This window comes from Oncorhynchus mykiss, chromosome 17 (genome assembly GCF_013265735.2).
Source record: "Oncorhynchus mykiss isolate Arlee chromosome 17, USDA_OmykA_1.1, whole genome shotgun sequence".
Classification (NCBI taxonomy): domain Eukaryota; kingdom Metazoa; phylum Chordata; class Actinopteri; order Salmoniformes; family Salmonidae; genus Oncorhynchus; species Oncorhynchus mykiss.
This window is the reverse complement of record NC_048581.1, coordinates 84,289,051-84,312,107: the sequence shown is the minus strand read 5'-3', so window position 1 is coordinate 84,312,107 and position 23,057 is coordinate 84,289,051. Positions and strand designations below refer to the sequence as shown.

The 23,057-nt window shown below is 43.6% G+C and overlaps 1 protein-coding gene across 2 annotated transcripts in view; it reads right to left on the bottom strand.

The window, feature by feature from the left end:
- LOC110493278 (kinesin-like protein KIF21B) overlaps nucleotides 1–23,057 on the bottom strand; it is a 142,987-nt gene that overhangs the window by 40,386 nt on the left and 79,544 nt on the right. For both annotated transcript variants that reach the window (XM_036950810.1, XM_036950809.1), the window contains exons 12-23: nucleotides 19,240–19,508; nucleotides 18,750–18,938; nucleotides 14,802–15,001; nucleotides 10,867–10,974; nucleotides 10,126–10,316; nucleotides 9,725–9,832; nucleotides 4,640–4,805; nucleotides 4,166–4,369; nucleotides 3,932–4,033; nucleotides 3,600–3,765; nucleotides 3,404–3,464; nucleotides 1,140–1,194 (exon numbers count right to left, since the gene is read on the bottom strand). In XM_036950810.1, the coding sequence (XP_036806705.1) occupies nucleotides 1,140–1,194; nucleotides 3,404–3,464; nucleotides 3,600–3,765; nucleotides 3,932–4,033; nucleotides 4,166–4,369; nucleotides 4,640–4,805; nucleotides 9,725–9,832; nucleotides 10,126–10,316; nucleotides 10,867–10,974; nucleotides 14,802–15,001; nucleotides 18,750–18,938; nucleotides 19,240–19,508 (1,819 nt within the window). The remainder of the gene's footprint in view (nucleotides 1–1,139; nucleotides 1,195–3,403; nucleotides 3,465–3,599; nucleotides 3,766–3,931; nucleotides 4,034–4,165; nucleotides 4,370–4,639; nucleotides 4,806–9,724; nucleotides 9,833–10,125; nucleotides 10,317–10,866; nucleotides 10,975–14,801; nucleotides 15,002–18,749; nucleotides 18,939–19,239; nucleotides 19,509–23,057) is intronic.

The window sequence follows — 23,057 nt, the reverse complement described above, 5'->3', positions numbered from 1 at the left end:
GAGGGTTCCACATAACAAACATGTCATACGAGCCAGTTATGTTCTAAACCAGTGAAATAAACTCAAGAAGAAAAGCTGATTTAACCAGTTGGATATAGGGGGCGCTCTTTTAATTTTTGGATGAAAACGTTCCAGTTTTAAACAAGATATTTTGTCACTAAAAGATGCTCGACTATGCTTATGATTGACAGCTTTGGAAAGAAAACACTCTGATGTTTCCAAAACTGCAAAGATATTATCTGTGAGTGCCACAGAACTGATGTTACAGAAAAAACCCAGATAAAAATCCAATCAGAAAGTGCCGCATTTTTTTAAACCGCCTCATGCCAATGACTCCTTATATGGCTGTGAAGGAGCTACGAATGAGCTTACGTTTTCCCCAAGGTGTCTACAGCATTGTGACGTCTTTTTAGGCATTTCCATTGGAGAATGGCTGTAAGGGACCATATATAGCATGTGGTCACATGTTGTCTCCCGCAGAAAACGTTGCGTAAAATACTGAGCCATTTTTCCAACCGTTTCTTATGAGAAACCAACTGCCTCGACGGATATATTATCGAATACATATGTTAAAAACACCTTGAGGATGGATCAGTGCCGTGTTTCTGTGTCGATATTATCGAGTTAATTTTGAAAAAAGTTTGCTGTTGTAGTGACTGCATTTTCCGGTCGATTTCTCAGCCAAGCATGATGGAACAAACGGGAGCTATTTCGCCTACAAAAATAATATTTTGGGAAAAAAGGAACATTTGCTATCTAACTGGGAGTCTCCTGAGTGAAAGCATCCGAAGTTCTTCAAAAGGTAAATTATTTAATTTGGTTGCTTTTCTTATTTTCGTGAAAATGTTGCCTGCTGCCAGCAGAGCCTAGCATAGCATTATGCCATGATAAACTTACACAAATGCTTGTCTAGCGTAGGCTGTAACGCATATTTTGAAATTCTGAGATGACAGTGTTGTTAACAAAAGACTAAGCTTGTGTTTGAATATATTTATTTCATTTCATTTGCGATTTTCATGAATAGGAAAAGTTGCGTTATGGTAATGAGCTTGAGGCTATGATTACGCTCCCGGATACGGGATTGCTCGTCGCTAGAGGTTAACCTCCGCCTGAAATCCTGCTGCCACATGTTGACATACCTGGACCTTCATCTTGAAGTCATCCTGACTGGCTGAAGACTTCATCTGACACACACTGCAGAGAGAGAAGACAAGGAGACATAAACACACACTGCAGAGAGAGAAGACAAGGAGACATAAACACACACTGCAGAGAGAGAAGACACAGAGATATAAACACACACTGCAGAGAGAGAAGACAGAGAGACATAAACACACACTGCAGAGAGAGAAGACAAGGAGACATAAACACACACTGCAGAGAGAGAATACAAGGAGACATAAACACACACTGCAGAGAGAGAAGACAAGGAGACATAAACACACACTGCAGAGAGAGAAGACACAGAGATATAAACACACACTGCAGAGAGAGAAGACAGAGAGACATAAACACACACTGCAGAGAGAGAAGACAAGGAGACATAAACACACACTGCAGAGAGAGAAGACAAGGAGACATAAACACACACTGCAGAGAGAGAAGACAAAGAGACATAAACACACACTGCAGAGAGAGAAGACAGAGACATAAACACACACTGCAGAGAGAGAAGACAAGGAGACATAAACACACACTGCAGAGAGAGAAGACAAAGAGACATAAACACACACTGCAGAGAGAGAAGACAAAGAGACATAAACACACACTGCAGAGAGAGAAGACAGAGACATAAACACACACTGCAGAGAGAGAAGACAGGGAGACATAAACACACACTGCAGAGAGAGAAGACAGAGACATAAACACACACTGCAGAGAGAGAAGACACAGAGATATAAACACACACTGCAGAGAGAGAAGACAAAGAGATATAAACACACACTGCAGAGAGAAGACAAGGAGACATAAACACACACTGCAGAGAGAGAAGACAAAGAGACATAAACACACACTGCAGAGAGAGAAGACAGAGACATAAACACACACTGCAGAGAGAGAAGACAAGGAGACATAAACACACACTGCAGAGAGAGAAGACAGAGAAACATAAACACACACTGCAGAGAGAGAAGACAGAGAGACATAAACACACACTGCAGAGAGAGAAGACAAAGAGACATAAACACACACTGCAGAGAGAGAAGACAGAGACATAAACACACACTGCAGAGAGAGAAGACAGAGACATAAACACACACTGCAGAGAGAGAAGACAAGGAGACATAAACACACACTGCAGAGAGAGAAGACAAAGAGACATAAACACACACTGCAGAGAGAGAAGACAGAGACATAAACACACACTGCAGAGAGAGAAGACAAGGAGACATAAACACACACTGCAGAGAGAGAAGACAGAGAAACATAAACACACACTGCAGAGAGAGAAGACAGAGACATAAACACACACTGCAGAGAGAGAAGACAAGGATACATAAACACACACTGCAGAGAGAGAAGACAAAGAGACATAAACACACACTGCAGAGAGAGAAGACAAAGAGACATAAACACACACTGCAGAGAGAGAAGACAGAGACATAAACACACACTGCAGAGAGAGAAGACAAGGAGACATAAACATACACTGCAGAGAGAGAAGACAAAGAGACATAAACACACACTGCAGAGAGAGAAGACAGAGAGACATAAACACACACTGCAGAGAGAGAAGACAGAGACATAAACACACACTGCAGAGAGAGAAGACAAGGAGACATAAACACACACTGCAGAGAGAGAAGACAAGGATACATAAACACACACTGCAGAGAGAGAAGACAAAAGAGGCATAAACACACACTGCAGAGAGAGAAGACAAGGAGACATAAACACACACTGCAGAGAGAAAAGACAGAGCGACGTAAACACACACTGCAGAGAGAGAAGACAAAGAGACATAAACACACACTGCAGAGAGATGTATGATGATGTGTTGTCACCGTGTGAGGGTCAGTGTGATGATGACTGTGTGTTGTCACCGTGTGAGGGTCAGTGTGATGATGACTGTGTGTTGTCACTGTGTGAGGGTCAGTGTGATGATGACTGTGTGTTGTCACCATGTGAGGGTCACTGTGTGAGGGTCAGTGTGATGATGAGTGTGTGTTGTCACCGTGTGAGGGTCAGTGTGATGATGACTGTGATGTCACCGTGTGAGGGTCAGTGTAATAATGAGTGTGTGTTGTCACCGTGTGAGGGTCAGTGTAATGATGAGTGTGTGTTGTCACTGTGTGAGGGTCAGTGTGATGATGACTGTGTGTTGTCACCGTGTGAGGGTCAGTGTAATAATGTGTGTGTGTTGTAACATTGTGAGGGTCAGAAGGGGATCATATAGTCTCACCTGCCATCCGAGGCCTGGGTAAATTCTGACGGCTCCTCATCAGTGCTGACATAACCATTCTCTGTGAACACACATAGAAACACCAACAGTGAGTGAGTGAGTGAGTGAGTGAGTGTGAGTGAGTGAGTGAGTGAGTGAGTGAGTGAGTGAGTGAGTGAGTGAGTGAGTGAGTGAGTGAGTGAGTGAGTGTCCTCACCCTGCTGTACGTTGTGGATGAGTGCCTGCAGCTCAGGGATACACTCAGCCTTCTCTCTCAGCGCATCCAGGATGATGTGATTGTGGGCAGAGCCAATCACATCTGTCTGTCTCAGCTGACCCTCCAACAGACGGATCTGAGACTCCTTCTGAGCCACCTGTAACCCCTACACACACACACACACACACACACACACACACACACACACACACACACACACACACACACACATCTTATTCCAACTGTCCTGCAGTCCTTGGAAAGAACAGCAGAGGGAGATATACATCAACTAAAACAGACACTGAACTATCAGCTACTCTTGTGTTCATTACCTTGTCAATGGAGGCCTTGAGGAAGTGGTCCAGCAGGTGCCGGGCCTCGGCCAGAGAGCAGGAGCTGATGACCACTGAGGTGTCGACTGAGTCCAGCTCCTCCTGCAGGAAATATCCAGCACTAAGACATATACTACTACAAGATGGCTGTGTCCTGTGTGTGTGTGTGTGTGTGTGTGTGTGTGTGTGTGTGTGTGTGTGTGTGTGTGTGTGTGTGTGTGTGTGTGTTCTTACCTTGGTTTCCTCTATCTGTATGAAGGTAGCTTGGCAGTCTGATAGGCTGTCGTTGATATAGTCAATGTTTGCGTTCAAAACCTCAATGTCCTCGTTCATTTCCTGGACAAGGCGGTCCTCTGTGTCAGGCCCCTCCCCCTCCGCCATTAGCACCTCCCTCTTACGCAACAGTGCCTCCTGCTGCAAGGACAGCTCCTCACGCTTCTGTCTCACACACACACACACACACACACAGGAGAAAGAAAACCCACGTTAGCTATATCAGTATGGTGATTAATTCAAGGAAGGGTTGAAGAAGAATGCATTTTTTTGACTATTTTAACTGGTCACTATGACAACCACTACAGACAGCAAAAATTAAGTCTGTAATACTTATAAACTGCAGGGTGTAACTGCCTCATAGTGAATTAAAAGTAGTGTTAGCAGGACGAGGAAGTGTCCCTAGAGGACAGAGGAAGTGACCTCATACAGTACCTTGATGAGTCGGTCCATGTCGGCCTCTACGTTAGTGATGGTCATCCTCTGCATGACGATGTCCAGGATCCTCCTCTCCAGTGTTTGCCACTTCTGACGGGCTGCCTTGGTGAAACTGCTACTACCCCTCAGAACCCCCTTACCCTGCTGGACACGAGTCCTACTCCTACACAGAGAGAAAGACAAAGGACAAAACAGGTTAACTGTCAGTCCTAGAACACCCTGCTGGACACGAGTCCTACTCCTACACAGAGAGAAAGACGAAGGACAATACAGGTTAACTGTCAATCCTAGAACACCCTGCTGGACACGAGTCCTACACCTACACAGAGAGAAAGACAAAGGACAATACAGGTTAACTGTCAGTCCTAGAACACCCTGCTGGACACGAGTCCTACTCCTACACAGAGAGAAAGACAAAGGACAATACAGGTTAACTGTCAATCCTAGAACACCCTGCTGGACACGAGTCCTACTCCTACACAGAGAGAAAGACAAAGGACAAAACAGGTTAACTGTCAGTCCTAGAACACCCTGCTGGACACGAGTCCTACTCCTACACAGAGAGAAAGACGAAGGACAATACAGGTTAACTGTCAATCCTAGAACACCCTGCTGGACACGAGTCCTACTCCTACACAGAGAGAAAGACAAAGGACAATACAGGTTAACTGTCAATTCTAGAACACCCTGCTGGACACGAGTCCTACTCCTACACAGAGAGAAAGACAAAGGACAATACAGGTTAACTGTCAATCCTAGAACACCCTGCTGGACACGAGTCCTACTCCTACACAGAGAGAAAGACAAAGGACAATACAGGTTAACTGTCAATCCTAGAACACCCTGCTGGACACGAGTCCTACTCCTACACAGAGAGAAAGACAAAGGACAATACAGGTTAAATGTCAATCCTAGAACACCCTGCTGGACACGAGTCCTACTCCTACACAGAGAGAAAGACAAAGGACAATACAGGTTAACTGTCAATCCTAGAACACACTGCTGGACACGAGTCCTACTCCTACACAGAGAGAAAGACAAAGGACAATACAGGTTAACTGTCAATCCTAGAACACCCTGCTGGACACGAGTCCTACTCCTACACAGAGAGAAAGACAAAGGACAATACAGGTTAACTGTCAATCCTAGAACACACTGCTGGACACGAGTCCTACTCCTACACAGAGAGAAAGACGAAGGACAATACAGGTTAACTGTCAATCCTAGAACACCCTGCTGGACACGAGTCCTACTCCTACACAGAGAGAAAGACAAAGGACAATACAGGTTAACTGTCAGTCCTAGAACACCCTGCTGGACACGAGTCCTACTCCTACACAGAGAGAAAGACAAAGGACAATACAGGTTAACTGTCAGTCCTAGAACACCCTGCTGGACACGAGTCCTACTCCTACACAGAGAGAAAGACGAAGGACAATACAGGTTAACTGTCAATCCTAGAACACCCTGCTGGACACGAGTCCTACTCCTACACAGAGAGAAAGACGAAGGACAACACAGGTTAACTGTCAATCCTAGAAGACCCTGCTGGACACGAGTCCTACTCCTACACAGAGAGAAAGACGAAGGACAATACAGGTTAACTGTCAATCCTAGAACACCTTGCTGGACACGAGTCCTACACCTACACAGAGAGAAAGACGAAGGACAATACAGGTTAACTGTCAGTCCTATCACAGGTACATTCCTCTTTCTACTGCTGGGGTGGGGGAGGAGAAGGAAGAGAATAGGAGAGAGAGAAAGAGAAAGAAAGAGATTTTGAGAGGAAGGGGGAGAGAGTTAGGGTAAGGGAGGGCGAAGAAGGCAGGGATGGAGACAAAGAAAGAAGAAGATGGAGAGTATATCAGACTAAGAAAGTCAATTCTGTCAATTTGATTTGAAAATAATCCGATAAATGGTTTTGTAAAAGGCACTCCTCAAAATTGAATGAAACTTTATTGAATCTGACAATAGCCTTGGCTAAGTAAATGTCAACAGACTCATACCTCATTTGAATCTGACCTTCATATAGCTCAGACATACCGGTAGGATAGTCCAAAGGTTTGCCTGCCGACGGTTCTTAGCACCTCTAAACAGTGTGTCTGCAGTTCATCTCTTTAGTGTTCACAGAGCAATACCTTTAAGACATCAGCCACTCAGCCGTGTTAAAATACTCCAAACCAGAAGGTGGCAGTAGCGCTGCACGGCATGTCTGTGTGTGTTGCTCTATGGTTTAGTAATCAATGTTAGCTAGCTAACTAGCTAGCTGCGATGTTGTTGCTTTTGTTATGGAAAGCCCTCGTTACTAGCTAAATAATGTTGACATATTTTGCATTACTTACCTCATATGTATATTCTATCCTATTCTACTGTATCTTAGTCTATGCCGCTCTGACATTGCTCGCCCAAATATTGATATATTCTTAATTCCATTCCTTTACTTAGATTTGTGTGTATTGTTGTGAAATTGTTAGATATTACTGCACTGTCGGAACTAGAAACACAAGCATTTCGCTACACCTGATTTGACGGCCACAGCTAGATAACTAGCGAGCAAGAAATACATAATTTAATTTATTATCCATAATCGCATACAGCCCCTAGAAACAAGTTTAGCTAGCTGGCTAATGTTAGCTAATTTGTTAGCATAATTCGCTAGCTAGCTGTCGTACTAGCTAGGAAAAAAACAAAACGCAAGGCGCACTTCACAGAACAGGCGTTCCTTAGTCAAAATATGCAAATACATGCTCCAACAAACCAATAGAATCTCGCTGCCTCGTGCTTGGCTCTGCCCACCTCCTTGCTCGTTCTGCCCACAATGATTAATTTGCTCCCTTTGGAAACAACAGGTTGTGGTCTATCTTGGGTAAGTTACACAAAAAGCTTTATTAAAGACTCTCGTTCGTCAGCTACAGGCAGCTGCTGCATGGAAACGAATCCATTGGGATTGAATTATAATGCTACTAGCTACAGCGGCCAGATAGCTAGCTTGGTAAAGCATTTAGTATTGTGTGCATTGTGCTGCACCTACCACCCCGTCATTGCATATGAAGTGTGTGTGACTGCCTTTCTCAGTTAGCAAGCTAACAGTAGCTAGCTAGCTAACTAACTAATACGTGCACATTATCAAGTCTAACAAAAAAATGTATTCAACTCCTTAGCTAGACATAAAATATGTAAAGACTGATGCAGCTTTATTGTTTCAGTTCGAACAATCCAAATGAAAATAACAAGACTTTTTCTTGAAACTCCTGCCGGCTCCCCACATGGAGGTTTGAGCTCTCTGAATGGCTCAAAGTCAATTTGCCAAGAATTGCGATTCTACAAATAGAAACGGCAGTTTCGCCGATACGCAGCAGGTACCTATTTTGTTCAAGCAAGAGAAGCAACGGCTTCCCACTGTGATATATACCTATTGGCAGTCTCATGCTTTAAACAGCTCTCAGATTCTCAGTGTGTTTCATGCTTTAAGCAGCTCTCAGATTCTCAGTGTGTTTCATGCTTTAAGCAGCTCTCAGATTCTCGGTGTGTTTCATGCTTTAAGCAGCTCACAGATTCTCAGTGTGTTTCATGCTAAAGCCTGTTGTGACTAGGGGGCAGTATTTTCATTTTTGGGAAAAAAAACGTTCCCGTAGTAAACCGGATATTTTGTCAGGACAAGATGCTAGAATATGCATATAATTGACAGCTTAGGATAGAAAACACTCTAAAGTTTCCAAAACTGTCAAAATATTGTCTGCGAGTATAACAGAACTGATATTGCAGGCGAAAGCCTGAGAAAAATCCAATCCGGAAGTGCCTCATGTTTTGAAAGCGCTGCGTTCCAATGAGTCCCTATTGAGCAGTGAATGGGCTATCAACCAGATTACTCTTTCTCCGTATTCCCGAAGATATCTACAGCATTGTGACGTAGTTTTACGCATTTATGTTGAAGAATACCCGTAAGCGGCTACATTGCGCAAGTGGTCACCTGATGCTCCCAGAGAGATTCTCGCGTAAAATACAGAGGTAGCCATTACTCCAATCGGTCCTACTGAAAAACGAATTGTACCGATGGATATATTATCGAATAGATATTTGAAAAACACCTTGAGGATTGATTATAAACAACGTTTGCCATGTTTCTTTCGATATTATGGAGCTAATTTGGAATATTTTTTGCCGTTTTCGTGACTGCAATTTCCGGGCGATTTCTCAGCCAAACGTGAAGAACAAAGGGAGCTATTTCGCCTACAAAAATAATATTTTTGGAAAAAAGGAACATTTGCTATCTAACTGGGAGTCTCGTGGGTGAAAACATCCAAAGCTCATCAAAGGTAAACGATTTAATTTGATTGCTTTACTGATTTCCGTGACCAAGTTACCTGCTGCTAGCTTGACAAAATGCTATGCTAGGCTATCGATAAACTTACACAAATGCTTGTCTAGCTTTGGCTGTAAAGCATATTTTGAAAATCTGAGATGACAGGGTGATTAACAAAAGGCTAAGTTGTGTCTCAATATATTTCATTTGTGATTTTCATGAATAGGAATATTTTCTAGGGATATTTATGTCCGTTGCGTTATGCTAATTAGTGTCAGGCGATGATTACGCTCCCGCATGCGGGATGGGGAGTCACTAGAGGTTTTAAGCAGCTCTCAGATTCTCGGTGTGTTTCATGCTTTAAGCAGCTCAGATTGTCTTTGTGTTTCAAGCAGCTCACATGCAGGCACATAGGCATGCACACCACAGGAGGTTGGTGGCACCTTAAAGGGGGAGGATGGGCTTGTATTAATGACTGGAGAGGAATCAGTGGAATGGTATCAAATACATCAAACATATGGTCTGTTCCGGCCATTATTATGAGCCGTCATCCCCTCAGCAGCCTCCACTGAGGCACACACACACACACACACACACACACACACATACACACACAGAGAGCACCAGCATAGAGCACCCACACACTCATCCTTTCTCTGCCTCTGACCTGGAAATTCCTCAAAACACACACACACCAGATACAAACACACTCTCCCTGCTCTGCATCTGAGCTGACAATCCATGACACACACACACACACACTCCTCGCCGTGACTCACCCAACAACCCGTGTCCCGTTGGTGGTCACCCCTTCGCTCTGTCCCAGGTAGCCGTTCATCTTGGTGTTCCACTGTCTCACTATGTTAGACACATTGGTTGGAGTGGTCCTAAACCAGAATATAAACAACAGGACACAAGCTATGAGCTAGATGAACGTGTTGTTCATCATGACACACTGTGTAGTGAAACAGAGGCTCAACAGTACATGTTTATCCATCAGCAGATCACATTCAGACTAGATCTCAGGTCTTCTGTCTCACAAACACACGGGATTATTAAGCTCTTGACAAATTAGCTAGTGGGGGAAAAAGCTAGCGATGCGATGGTGCAGGTGGTAGCGTTTCAAGCTCAGCAGTAAGGTTAACCAGTTGAACTTGGTTACAGTAGCAGTACTGCCTACCTGTTGGACTCTGGTTCAGAGGAGGTGGTGCTGGGAGACAGTTCAGCTCCAGAGTCTGGGGGCTGTAAACGTCTAGCCATGCGTCCAGACAGGGGTTTAGCCAGCCGTCGTAACGCTGTCACCTCCTGACTCTTTCTACGTAAGACAAGCTCCTGCTGACACTTCTGACTCTCCAACGACCTAATCTGGTACTGAGGGAGGGAGGGAGGTGGAGAGATGTCAGACAATACATCTGGAGTACATGACTCAGATGTTAAATACATATAGAGGGGTTGGGTTTAAACGCAGACGACACATTTCAGTTGAAGGCATTCAGTTGTACTGAACTGACTAGGTACCCCCCTTTCCCTTCCCCTGCACTAACCTAGAAATAAAAAAAAGTATCTGGTTGAGTACAAGAACATCATAAGTGTATTACGTATCTCCAGGCATACACTTCTATGTCACCTCACATACACACCCTGACACACACACACACACACACACACACACACACACACACACACACACACACACACACCCCCTGACACACACACATACAAACACACCCTGACACACACACACACACACACACACCCTGACACACACACACAAACACAAACACACCCTGACACACACACCCTGACACACATACACCCTGACACACACACACCTTGACACACACACACCCTGACACACACACCCCACACACCCTGACACACACACACACAAACACACCCTGACACACACACAAACACGTACCTCCTGTCTTCGCTGCTCCTTCTTGAGCTGAGCGATCTCTCTGTTCCTCTTGGCTTCCACCATCCTCCTCCTCAGCTGCTCCTCCTTCATCTGCTTCATCAGCGCCACCTGGGGACCGGAGGAAGAACTGCACTTAGCTGAAGAGAACCCTCAAACTTGCTTACATACTTCTCAGGGAGCATCGTCCATCGATGACTATGGGGGGAATACCCTCACATAGGGCCATAAACATTGCAGATGGAAATGTCTTGCAATGTACAGTACCAGTCAATAGCGAAGATGTCAAAACTATGAAATAACACATATGGAATAATGTAGTAACCAAAAAAGTGTTAAACAAATGACAATATATTTTAAGATTCTACAAAGTAGCCACCCTTTGCCTTGATGACAGCTTGGCACACTCAATTGTGTTGTGACAAGGTGAGGGGGGTATACAGAAGATAGCCCTGTTTGGTAAAAGACCAAGTCCATATTATGGCAAGAACAGCTCAAATAAGCAAAGAGAAACGACAGTCCATCATTACTTTAAGACATGAAGATGCAGTCGCAAAAACAATCAAGTGCTATGATGAAACTGGCTCTCATGAGGACCGCCACAGGAAAGAAAGACCCAGGGTTACCTCTGCTGCAGAGGATACGTTCATTACAGTTACCAGCCTCAGAAATTACTGCACAAATAAATGCTTCACAGAGTTCAAGTAACAGACACATCTGAACATCAACTGTTCAGAGGAGACTGCTTGACTCAGGCTTTCTTGGTCGAATTGTTGCAAAGAAACCACTACTAAAGGACACCAATAATAAGAAGAGACTTGCTTGGGCCAAGAAACATGCGCAATGGACATTAGACCGGTGGAAATCTGTCCTCTAGTCTGATGAGTCCAGATTTAAGATTTTTGATTCCAACCGCCGTGTCTTTGTGAGACGCAGAGAAGTTAAAAGGATGATCTCGGAATGTGTGGTTCCCACCGTGAAGCATGGTGGAGGAGGTGTGATGGTGTGGGGTGTTTCGCTGGTGACACTGTCTGTGATTTATTTAGAATCCAAGGCACATATAACCATCATGTGGTTAATTCATGAACTTCTTTGAGGAAAAGATCATGATTATTAGAAAGCAAATTACGGACTCTTAAAATCTGCGTATTACTTCAAAGCTCAGTTGTCCTGAGTCTGCACAACTCTGCCAGGACCTAGGATCAAGAGAGACTCAAGTGTTTTAGTACTATATCTCTTGACACAATGATGAAAATAATTATGGCCTCTAAACCTTCAAGCTGCATACTGGACCCTATTCCAACTAAACTACTGAAAGAGCTGCTTCCTGTGCTTGGCCCTCCTATGTTGAACATAATAAACGGCTCTCTATCCACCGGATGTGTGCCAAACTCACTAAAAGTGGCAGTAATAAAGCCTCTCTTGAAAAAGCCAAACCTTGACCCAGAAAAAATAAAAAACTATCGGCCTATATCGAATCTTCCATTCCTCTCAAAAATGTTTGAAAAGGCTGTTGCGCAGCAACTCACTGCCTTCCTGAAGACAAACAATGTATACGAAATGCTTCAGTCTGGTTTTAGACCCCATCATAGCACTGAGACTGCACTTGTGAAGGTGGTAAATGACCTTTTAATGGCATCAGACCGAGGCTCTGCATCTGTCCTTGTGCTCCTAGACCTTAGTGCTGCTTTTGATACCATCGATCACCACATTCTTTTGGAGAGATTGGAAACCCAAATTGGTCTACACGGACAAGTTCTGGCCAGGTTTAGATCTTATCTGTCTGAAAGATATCAGTTTGTCTCTGTGAATGGTTTGTCCTCTGACAAATCAACTGTAAATTTCGGTGTTCCTCAAGGTTCCGTTTTAGGACCACTATTGTTTTCACTATATATTTTACCTCTTGGGGATGTCATTCGAAAACATAATGTTAACTTTCACTGCTATGCGGATGACACACAGCTGTACATTTCAATGAAACAAGGTGAAGCCCCAAAATTGCCCTCGCTAGAAGCATGTGTTTCAGACATAAGGAAGTGGATGGCTGCAAACTTTCTACTTTTAAACTTGGACAAAACAGAGATGCTTGTTCTAGGTCCCAAGAAACAAAGAGATCTTCTGTTGAATCTGACAATTAATCTTAATGGTTGTACAGTCGTCTCAAATAAAACTGTGAAGGACCTCGGCATTACTCTGGACCCTGATCTCTCTTTTGAAGAACATATCAAGACCATTTCAAGGACAGCTTTTTTCCATCTACGTAACATTGCAAAAATCTGAAACTTTCTGTCCAAAAATGACTACTGCAATGCTCTACTTTCCGGCTACCCGGATAAAGCACTAAATAAACTTCAGTTAGTGCTAAATACGGCTGCTAGAATCCTGACTAGAACCAAAAAATGTGATCATATTACTCCAGTGCTAGCCTCCCTACACTGGCTTCCTGTCAAAGCAAGGGCTGATTTCAAGGTTTTACTGCTAACCTACAAAGCATTACATGGGCTTGCTCCTACCTATCTCTTTGATTTGGTCCTGCCGTACATACCTACACGTACGCTACGGTCACAAGACGCAGGCCTCCTAATTGTCCCTAGAATTTCTAAGCAAACAGCTGGAGGCAGGGCTTTCTCCTATAGAGCTCAATTTTTATGGAACGGTCTGCCTACCCATGTCAGAGACGCAAACTCGGTCTCAACCTTTAAGTCTTTACTGAAGACTCATCTCTTCAGTGGGTCATATGATTGAGTGTAGTCTGGCCCAGGAGTGGGAAGGTGAACGGAAAGGCTCTGGAGCAACGAACCGCCCTTGCTGTCTCTGCCTGGCCGGTTCCCCTCTCTCCACTGGGATTCTCTGCCTCTAACCCTATTACAGGGGCTGAGTCACTGGCTTACTGGGGCTCTCTCATAACGTCCCTGGGAGGCCCTAGGACCATGCCTCAGGACTACCTGACATGATGACTCCTTTCTGTCCCCAGTCCACCTGGCCGTGCTGCTGCTCCAATTATTATTGGACCATGCTGGTCATTTATGAACATTTAAACATCTTGGCCATGTTCTGTTATAATCTCCACCCGGCACAGCCAGAAGAGGACTGGCCACCCCACATAGCCTGGTTCCTCTCTAGGTTTCTTCCTAGGTTTTGGCCTTTCTAGGGAGTTTTTCCTAGCCACCGTGCTTCTACACCTGCATTGCTTGCTGTTTGGGGTTTTAGACTGGGTTTCTGTACAGCACTTTGAGATATCAGCTGATGTACGAAGGGCTATATAAATAAATGTGATTTGATTTGATGTCTACCACAGCATTCTACAGCAATATTGTCATCCCATCTGATTTGCGCTTAGTGGGACTATCATTTGTTTTTCAACAAGACAAAGACCCAAAACACAGCTCCAGGCTGTGTAAGGGCTATTTGACCAAGGAGAGTGATGGAGTGCTGCATCAGATGACCTGGCCTCCACAATCACCCAACCTCAACCCAAGTGAGATGGGATGAGTTTGAGTGAAGGAAAAGCAGCCAACAAGTGCTCAGCATATGTGGAAACTCCTTCAAGGCTGTTGGAAAAGCATTCCTCATGAAGCTGGTTGAGAGAATGCCAAGAGTGTGCAAAGCTGTCATCAAGGCAAAGGGTAGCTACTTTGAAGAATCTCAAATATAAAATATATTTAGATTTGTTTAACACTTTTTTGGTTACTACATTATTCCATATGTGTTATTTCATAGTTTTGATGTCTTCACTATTATTCTACAATGTAGAAAATAGTCAAAATAAAGAAAAACCCTGGAATGAGTAGGTGTGTTCAAACTTTTGACTGGTACTGTTTATAGTTGACACAATTCTCTGCCTCCTACTCCATTCTCCTCCTCCTCCTCCTCCTCTCCCTCTCACTCTCCTTGTCCTCTCCTCCTCTCCTCTCCTCTGCCCTCCTCCTCCTCCTCACCTTGGCTTTCTTCATCTCGTTGACCTCCTGCTCTAGATTCTTCAGCTCTCGTTCATAGCGTCCCTGGTTCTTCAGTAGCCTCGCGTGTTCCTTCTGAGCCGCCTGTAGCTTCATCAGGTCTCTGTTCATCTCCTTTAGCCTCTTCTCATAATCTGACTTGATCCTGCTAGCCTTCTCCTCCGTGTAGTTCTCCATGGACACTAGAAAGGAGGAGAGAGAGAGTGATGCTTATTAAATGAGGTAGAGCTGAAATTGAGTACAGTACAGTATGTAAAGGTTACTGCAAATATAAGGAAACACTTCAGTAAATGATGGATACAAAGTATATTGAAAGCAGGTGATTCCACATGAACATCTTAGGGTCATGTATAAAAATGCCCAGGTGCCCATTATTTTGGCTACCATGACTACAAGAGATCTCAGTGACTATGAAAGAGGGGTGTCAAAGGAGCATAGGGAGTTTAAAGGGTGTGTGTGTGTGTGTGTGTGTGTGTGTGTGTGTGTGTGTGTGTGTCTCAGTCACCAGATCTCTACCCAATTAAACACTTAATGGAAGATTCTGGAAGCGGCGCCTGAGACAGCGTTTTCCACCACCATCAACAAAACACCAAATTATGAAATTTCTCGTGGAAGAATGGTGTCACATCCCTCCAATAGAGTTCCAGACACTTGTAGAATCTATATCAAGGTGCATTGATGCTGTTCTGGCGGTTCGTGGTGAGCCGACGCCCTATTAAGACACTATACTAATAAAGTGCCTTCTTCAACAAGGCAGGTCCTACAGGCCTGGACTACTGTTCAGGTCAGGTGCCACAAAGAGGGACTTAGGAAAATTGCAATTGTCTCAGAACAGAGCAGCACGGCTGGTCCTTGGATGTACACAGAGAACAAACATTAATAATATGCATGTCAATCTCTCTCAAAGTGGAGGAGAGATCGACTTCATCACTACTTGTATTTATGAGAGGTACTGACATGTTGAAAGTACCGAGCTGTCTGTTTAAACTACTGGCATACAGCTCTGACAACCATGTGTACCCCACAAGACATGCCACCAGTCCAGAACAGACTATGGGAGGCACACAGTACTACATAGAGCCATGACTACATGGAACTCTATTCCACAGTACTACATAGAGCCATGACTACATGGAACTCTATTCCACAGTACTACATAGAGCCATGACTACATGGAACTCTATTCCACAGTACTACATAGAGCCATGACTACATGGAACTCTATTCCACAGTACTACATAGAGCCATGACTACATGGAACTCTATTCCACAGTACTACATAGAGCCATGACTACATGGAATTCTATTCCACAGTACTACATAGAGCCATGACTACATGGAACTCTATTCCACAGTACTACATAGAGCCATGACTACATGGAACTCTATTCCACAGTACTACATAGAGCCATGACTACATGGAACTCTATTCCACAGTACTACATAGAGCCATGACTACATGGAACTCTATTCCACAGTACTACATAGAGCCATGACTACATGGAACTCTATTCCACAGTACTACATAGAGCCATGACTACATGGAACTCTATTCCACAGTACTACATAGAGCCATGACTACATGGAACTCTATTCCACAGTACTACATAGAGCCATGACTACATGGAACTCTATTCCACAGTACTACATAGAGCCATGACTACATGGAACTCTATTCCACAGTACTACATAGAGCCATGACTACATGGAACTCTATTCCACAGTACTACATAGAGCCATGACTACATGGAACTCTATTCCACAGTACTACATAGAGCCATGACTACATGGAACTCTTTTCCACAGTACTACATAGAGCCATGACTACATTGAACTCTATTCCACAGTACTACATAGAGCCATGACTACATGGAACTCTATTCCACAGTACTACATAGAGCCATGACTACATGGAACTCTATTCCACAGTACTACATAGAGCCATGACTACATTGAACTCTATTCCACATCAGGTAACTAATACAAGCAGTAGAATCAGATTTAAAAACAGATAAAAATACACCTTATGGAACAGCGTGGGACTGTGAAGCAACACAAACATAGGCACAGACACATGCATAGACACACATGATAATATACACACTATAAACACACGTGCACATGGATTTTGTGTTGTAGATATGTGGTTGTAGAGTAGGGGCCTGAGGGCACACACTTAATGTGTTGTGAATTCTGTAATGAATGCTTTGTAAAAAACAATAAAAATCGTATAACTGCCTTACTTTTGCTGGACCCCAGGAAGAGTAGCTGCTTGTGAATGGGGATCCATAATAAACCCCAGGAAGAGTAGCTGCTAGTGAATGGGGATCCATAATAAACCCCAGGAAGAGTAGCTGCTAGTGAATGGGGATCCATAATAAACCCCAGGAAGAGTAGCTGCTAGTGAATGGGGATCCATAATAAACCCCAGGAAGAGTAGCTGCTAGTGAATGGGGATCCATAATAAACCCCAGGAAGAGTAGCTGCTAGTGAATGGGGATCCATAATAAACCCCAGGAAGAGTAGCTGCTAGTGAATGGGGATCCATAATAAACCCCAGGAAGAGTAGCTGCTAGTGAATGGGGATCCATAATAAACCCCAGGAGGAGTAGCTGCTAGTGAATGGGGATCCATAATAAACCCCAGGAAGAGTAGCTGCTAGTGAATGGGGATCCATAATAAACCCCAGGAAGAGTAGCTGCTAGTGAATGGGGATCCATAATAAACCCCAGGAAGAGAAGCTGCTAGTGAATGGGGATCCATAATAAACCCCAGGAAGAATAGCTGCTAGTGAATGGGGATCCATAATAAACCCCAGGAAGAATAGCTGCTAGTGAATGGGGATCCATAATAAACCCCAGGAAGAGTAGCTGCTAGTGAATGGGGATCCAAAATAAACCCCAGGAAGAGTAGCTGCTAGTGAATGGGGATCCATAATAAACCCCAGGAAGAGAAGCTGCTAGTGAATGGGGATCCATAATAAACTCCAGGAAGAGTAGCTGCTAGTGAATGGGGATCCATAATAAACCCCAGGAAGAGTAGCTGCTAGTGAATGGGGATCCATAATAAACCCCAGGAGGAGTAGCTGCTAGTGAATGGGGATCCATAATAAACCCCAGGAAGAGTAGCTGCTAGTGAATGGGGATCCATAATAAACCCCAGGAAGAGTAGCTGCTAGTGAATGGGGATCCATAATAAACTCCAGGAAGAGTAGCTGCTAGTGAATGGGGATCCATAATAAATACAAATGTTGGTGTTTCCTTTATTTGGACATTTACCTGTATCTATGTTGTGCTACAGCTGTGTCTTCCCTTACAACAAGACATCAATGAAGATCTCACATCCCCGCTTACAATCACTCACTGATGTTGGGCAGTATGTACAGTACACTCTGTGTGCCTACATTACCCATAACTCACTGAGGTTGTGTAGTACTCTCTCTCTCCAGCTGTGTGTCTCTGTGACTGCGTGCCTACATTACCCATAACTCACTGAGGTTGTGTAGTACTCTGTCTCTCCAGCTGTGTGTCTCTGTGACTGTGTGCCTACATTACCCATAACTCACTGAGGTTGTGTAGTACTCTGTCTCTCCAGCTGTGTGTCTCTGTGACTGTGTGCCTACATTATCCATAACTCACTGAGGTTGTGTAGTACTCTGTCTCTCCAGCTGTGTGTCTCTGTGACTGTGTGCCTACATTACCCATAACTCACTGAGGTTGTGTAGTACTCTGTCTCTCCAGCTGTGTGTCTCTGTGACTGCGTGCCTACATTACCCATAACTCACTGAGGTTGTGTAGTACTCTGTCTCCAGCTGTGTGTCTCTGTGACTGTGTGCCTACATTACCCATAACTCACTGAGGTTGTGTAGTACTCTGTCTCTCTCCAGCTGTGTGTCTCTGTGACTGTGTGCCTACATTACCCATAACTCACTGAGGTTGTGTAGTACTCTGTCTCTCTCCAGCTGTGTGTCTCTGATCTTGTTCTGCAGCAGGATGAGTTTCTCTTCGTACTGTAGTTTGAGTTGCAGCAGTCTCTTCTGACTGTTCTCCAGCTCATCGATCAACTTCTGCTTGATCTCAATCTCACACGTCAGGTCTGCCAGATCCGCCTGGAAGTTAGCTGCAGGGGGTAAGAGGTCAGAGGGCACAGAGAGGTCAAGGGTCAAGAGGTGAAAGGTGAAAACTGTGGCTATCAGACAGACATGTTATAATAGAGTGGGGCAGTTGGGGATTTCAGTTGCTACCTAGGAAATACTGTAGCATACAGCCAAACAGAGGACAATATGGTACTTTCATTAGGTTAATGATGAAACCTATTCAATCCTGCCCCCATCTGCAGTACACAAGTGCAGAAGGGTTTATTTAGAATTGGGGACATTTCTACCACTCTCTGGGAAGTGTCATAGTTATCTTTCACTCACCTTTCTCATCAGAGTCAGAGTCTGAGTCCACCAGACTCTCATCACTGTCAAACTCATCTTCATCCCTCTCCTCCTCCTCATCACACCCACTCTCCTCCTGCAGAGGGGACATCCCGTCCTGTCCGTCCTCTGTGTAGTTCTCTTCAGAGTCCATCTGTCCGTCCTGTCCGTCCTCTGTGTAGTTCTCTTCAGAGTCCATCTGTCCGTCCTGTCCGTTCTCATGAGAGGGAAGCTTCACTTGTTTCTTAAACCCCTTCTCTTTCTCTGGGCTGTAAGTAGAATATATGACCAGGCGTCAGACTGGGACACACACAGAAGGCACCGCTCATAACAGCTGTGACCCAATAAGCAGCGTTAGTTATTTGCCCCATTACCATATGAATCTATTACTAATATGAATGACCATGTATTAAACCTGTATGGGCCTCTTTGTTTTGGGACTCAACCAATAATCACTCATTTTGTTTTGGGACTGTTACCAAGTGGATATGGAGAATACAGTTATTAGCAGAGACCTCTCTCCATCTTCCCCTCCCTTTCTCCCTGATTAGAAGTGAATTAGCCTGTTTTAACCTGTCACTTTGTCCCCGCTCCTCTCTCTCATGACATGGCAGTAGTCAGAGTGAGTACCTCTCTCATTACATGGCAGTAGTCAGAGTGAGTACCTCTCTCATTACATGGTAGTAGTCAGAGTGAGTACCTCTCTCATGACATCGTAGTAGTCAGAGTGAGTACCTCTCTCATTACATGGCAATAGTCAGAGTGAGTACCTCTCTCATGACATCGTAGTAGTCAGAGTGAGTACCTCTCTCATTACATGGTAGTAGTCAGAGTGAGTACCTCTCTCATTACATGGCAGTAGTCAGAGTGAGTACCTCTCTCATGACATCGTAGTAGTCAGAGTGAGTACCTCTCTCATTACATGACAGTAGTCAGAGTGAGTATCTCTCTCATTACATCGCAGTAGTCAGAGTGAGTACCTCTCTTATGACATGGCAGTAGTCAGAGTGAGTACTTCTCTCATGACATGACAGTAGTCAGAGTGAGTACCTCTCTCATTACATGACAGTAGTCAGAGTGAGTATCTCTCTCATTACATGGCAGTAGTCAGAGTGACTACCTCTCTCATTACATGGCAGTAGTCAGTGAGTACCTCTCTCATTACATGGCAGTAGTCAGAGTGAGTACCTCTCTCATTACATGGCAGTAGTCAGAGTGAGTACCTCTCTCACTACATGGCATTAGTCAGAGTGAGTACCTCTCTCACTACATGGCAGTAGTCAGAGTGAGTACCTCTCTCATTACATGGCAGTAGTCAGAGTGAGTACCTTTCTCATTACATCGCAGTAGTCAGAGTGAGTACCTCTCTCGTTACATCGCAGTAGTCAGAGTGAGTACCTCTCTCGTTACATCGCAGTAGTCAGAGTGAGTACCTCTCTCGTTACATGGCAGTAGTCAGTGAGTACCTCTCTCATTACATGGCAGTAGTCAGTGAGTACCTCTCTCATTACATGGCAGTAGTCAGAGTGAGTACCTCTCTCATTACATGGCAGTAGTCAGTGAGTACCTCTCTCATTACATGGCAGTAGTCAGAGTGAGTACCTCTCTCATTACATGGCAGTAGTCAGTGAGTAACTCTCTCATTACATGGCAGTAGTCAGAGTGAGTATCTCTCTCATTACATGGCAGTAGTCAGAGTTAGTACCTATCTCATGACATGGCAGTAGTCAGTGAGTAAGAGTTGCTTGACTCAGTTCCAACATCACCACTAGGGCTGTGGCAGTCACAAAATTTAATCTGCCGTTGATTGTCAAGCAAATAACTGTTGGTCTCTCTGTAATTGACCGTTAATTAACATAAACACATTAACTTCTTTGGGATTGGGGGGCAGTATTGAGTGGCTTGGATCTGAGGTTTGCAGGCCTTCAAGTCCTTGCCTATCCAATATACAGTGTCTATGGCGTCATATTGCACTTCTAAGGCTTCCACTAGATGTCAACAGTCTTTAGGACCTTGTTTCAGGCTTCTACTGTGAAGGGGGAGCGAATGAGAGCTGTTTGAGTCAGGTGTCTGGCAGAATGCCATGAGCTAAATCATGCGCGTGGCCGTGAGAGGTAGCTGCGTTCCTTTTCATTTCTAAAGACAAAGGAATTGTCCGGTTGAAACATTATGAAACATAAGATTTGTGACAAAAACATCCTAAAGATGTCGTTTGACATGTTTCTACGAACTGTAATAGAACTTTTTAAACTTTTCATCGGAACTAAGTGATCGCGCATTGAGCATTTGGATTACTGGGCTAAACGTGCGGAACAAAAAGGAGGTATTTGGACATAAATGATGGACTTTTTCGAACAAAAACATTTATTGTGGAACTGGGATTCCTGGGAGTACATTCTGATGAAGATCATCAAAGGTAAGTGAATATTTATGACGCTATTTCTGACATTTCTGACACCTCTCCTTCTTTGGAAAATGGCTGTATGTTTTTCTGTGGCTAGGTGCTGACCTAACATAATCGCAAGGTGTGCTTTCGCTGTATAGCCTTTTTGAAATCTGACACAGCGGTTGCATTAAGGAGAAGTTTATCTACAATTCCATGCATAACACTTGTATCTTTTATCAATGTTTATTATGAGTGTTTCTGTAATTTGATGTGGCTCTCTGCACTTTCACCGGTTTTTTGTTTTAGACAATGCATTTCTGAACATAACACCCCAATTTCAAATGAGGTTTTTGGACATAAAGATGAACTTTATCGAACAAAACACACATTTATTGTGTAACATGAAGTCTTGTGAGTGCCATCTGATGAAGATCATCAAAGGTTAGTGATTCATTTAATCGCTATTTCTGACTTTTGTGAGCCCTCTCCTTGGCTGGAAAATGGCTGTATGGTTTTCTGTGACTAGGCGCTGACCTAACATAATCGTTTGGTTTGCTTTCGCCGTAAAGCCTATTTGAAATCGGACACAAGTGTATCTTTAAAATGGTGTAAAATACTTGTATGTTTGAGGAATTTTAGTTATGGGATTTCTGTTGTTTTTTATTTGGTGCCCTGCAATTTCATTGGCTGTTGGCGAGGTGGTACGCTACCATCCCACATATCCCAGAGAAGTTAAGCATCTCTTGGCTTCCGCATATAGCCTACAAGCCACTGATGCAGACCTTTTGGATCATCTACATTTTTTTTAAATCGAATAAATCCATGTAATATAGACTACACCTTCACAATAAATCCATGTAATATAGCCTACACCTTCACAATAAATCCATGTAATATAGCCTACACCTTCACAATAAATCCATGATTTATTTTACAGGTCTAAAGAAGCATGATATGAAGAAAATGAAGTATATTTCAGAAGAACTGAATAGCATCCTCTGAGTTGTCCTTTTGTTAGGTCCTGATCTGACTATGCCAAACGGCTGTGGGCTACACTAGTTCATTTAGCAAACAAGATTTGGTTAGAATTCCGTGGCATTATTTTATATTATTTTTATAGTATGAAGAATACAATTGAACAAAGATGAATAAAATAAAAATAATAATAATAAAATAAAAATGATATTTTCTCAAAACAATTTGAGGTGCTCACATGCATCTAATCTGTGTTGAGCGTTTAACAAAGAAACAGGTACTTCCGATATGCTTAATTTAGAGATATTAATGTAACTATAGTTGTTCTACAAACATTGGGCTGTATGTTTTGATTGTTAATACATTGTAAGGCTGCATGATGAGACTAATGATGATTAGGAAAAAGTACTTTGAAAAGCATGTGTTCTGCTTTGTTTTTTTAACGCAGGTTGTAGAC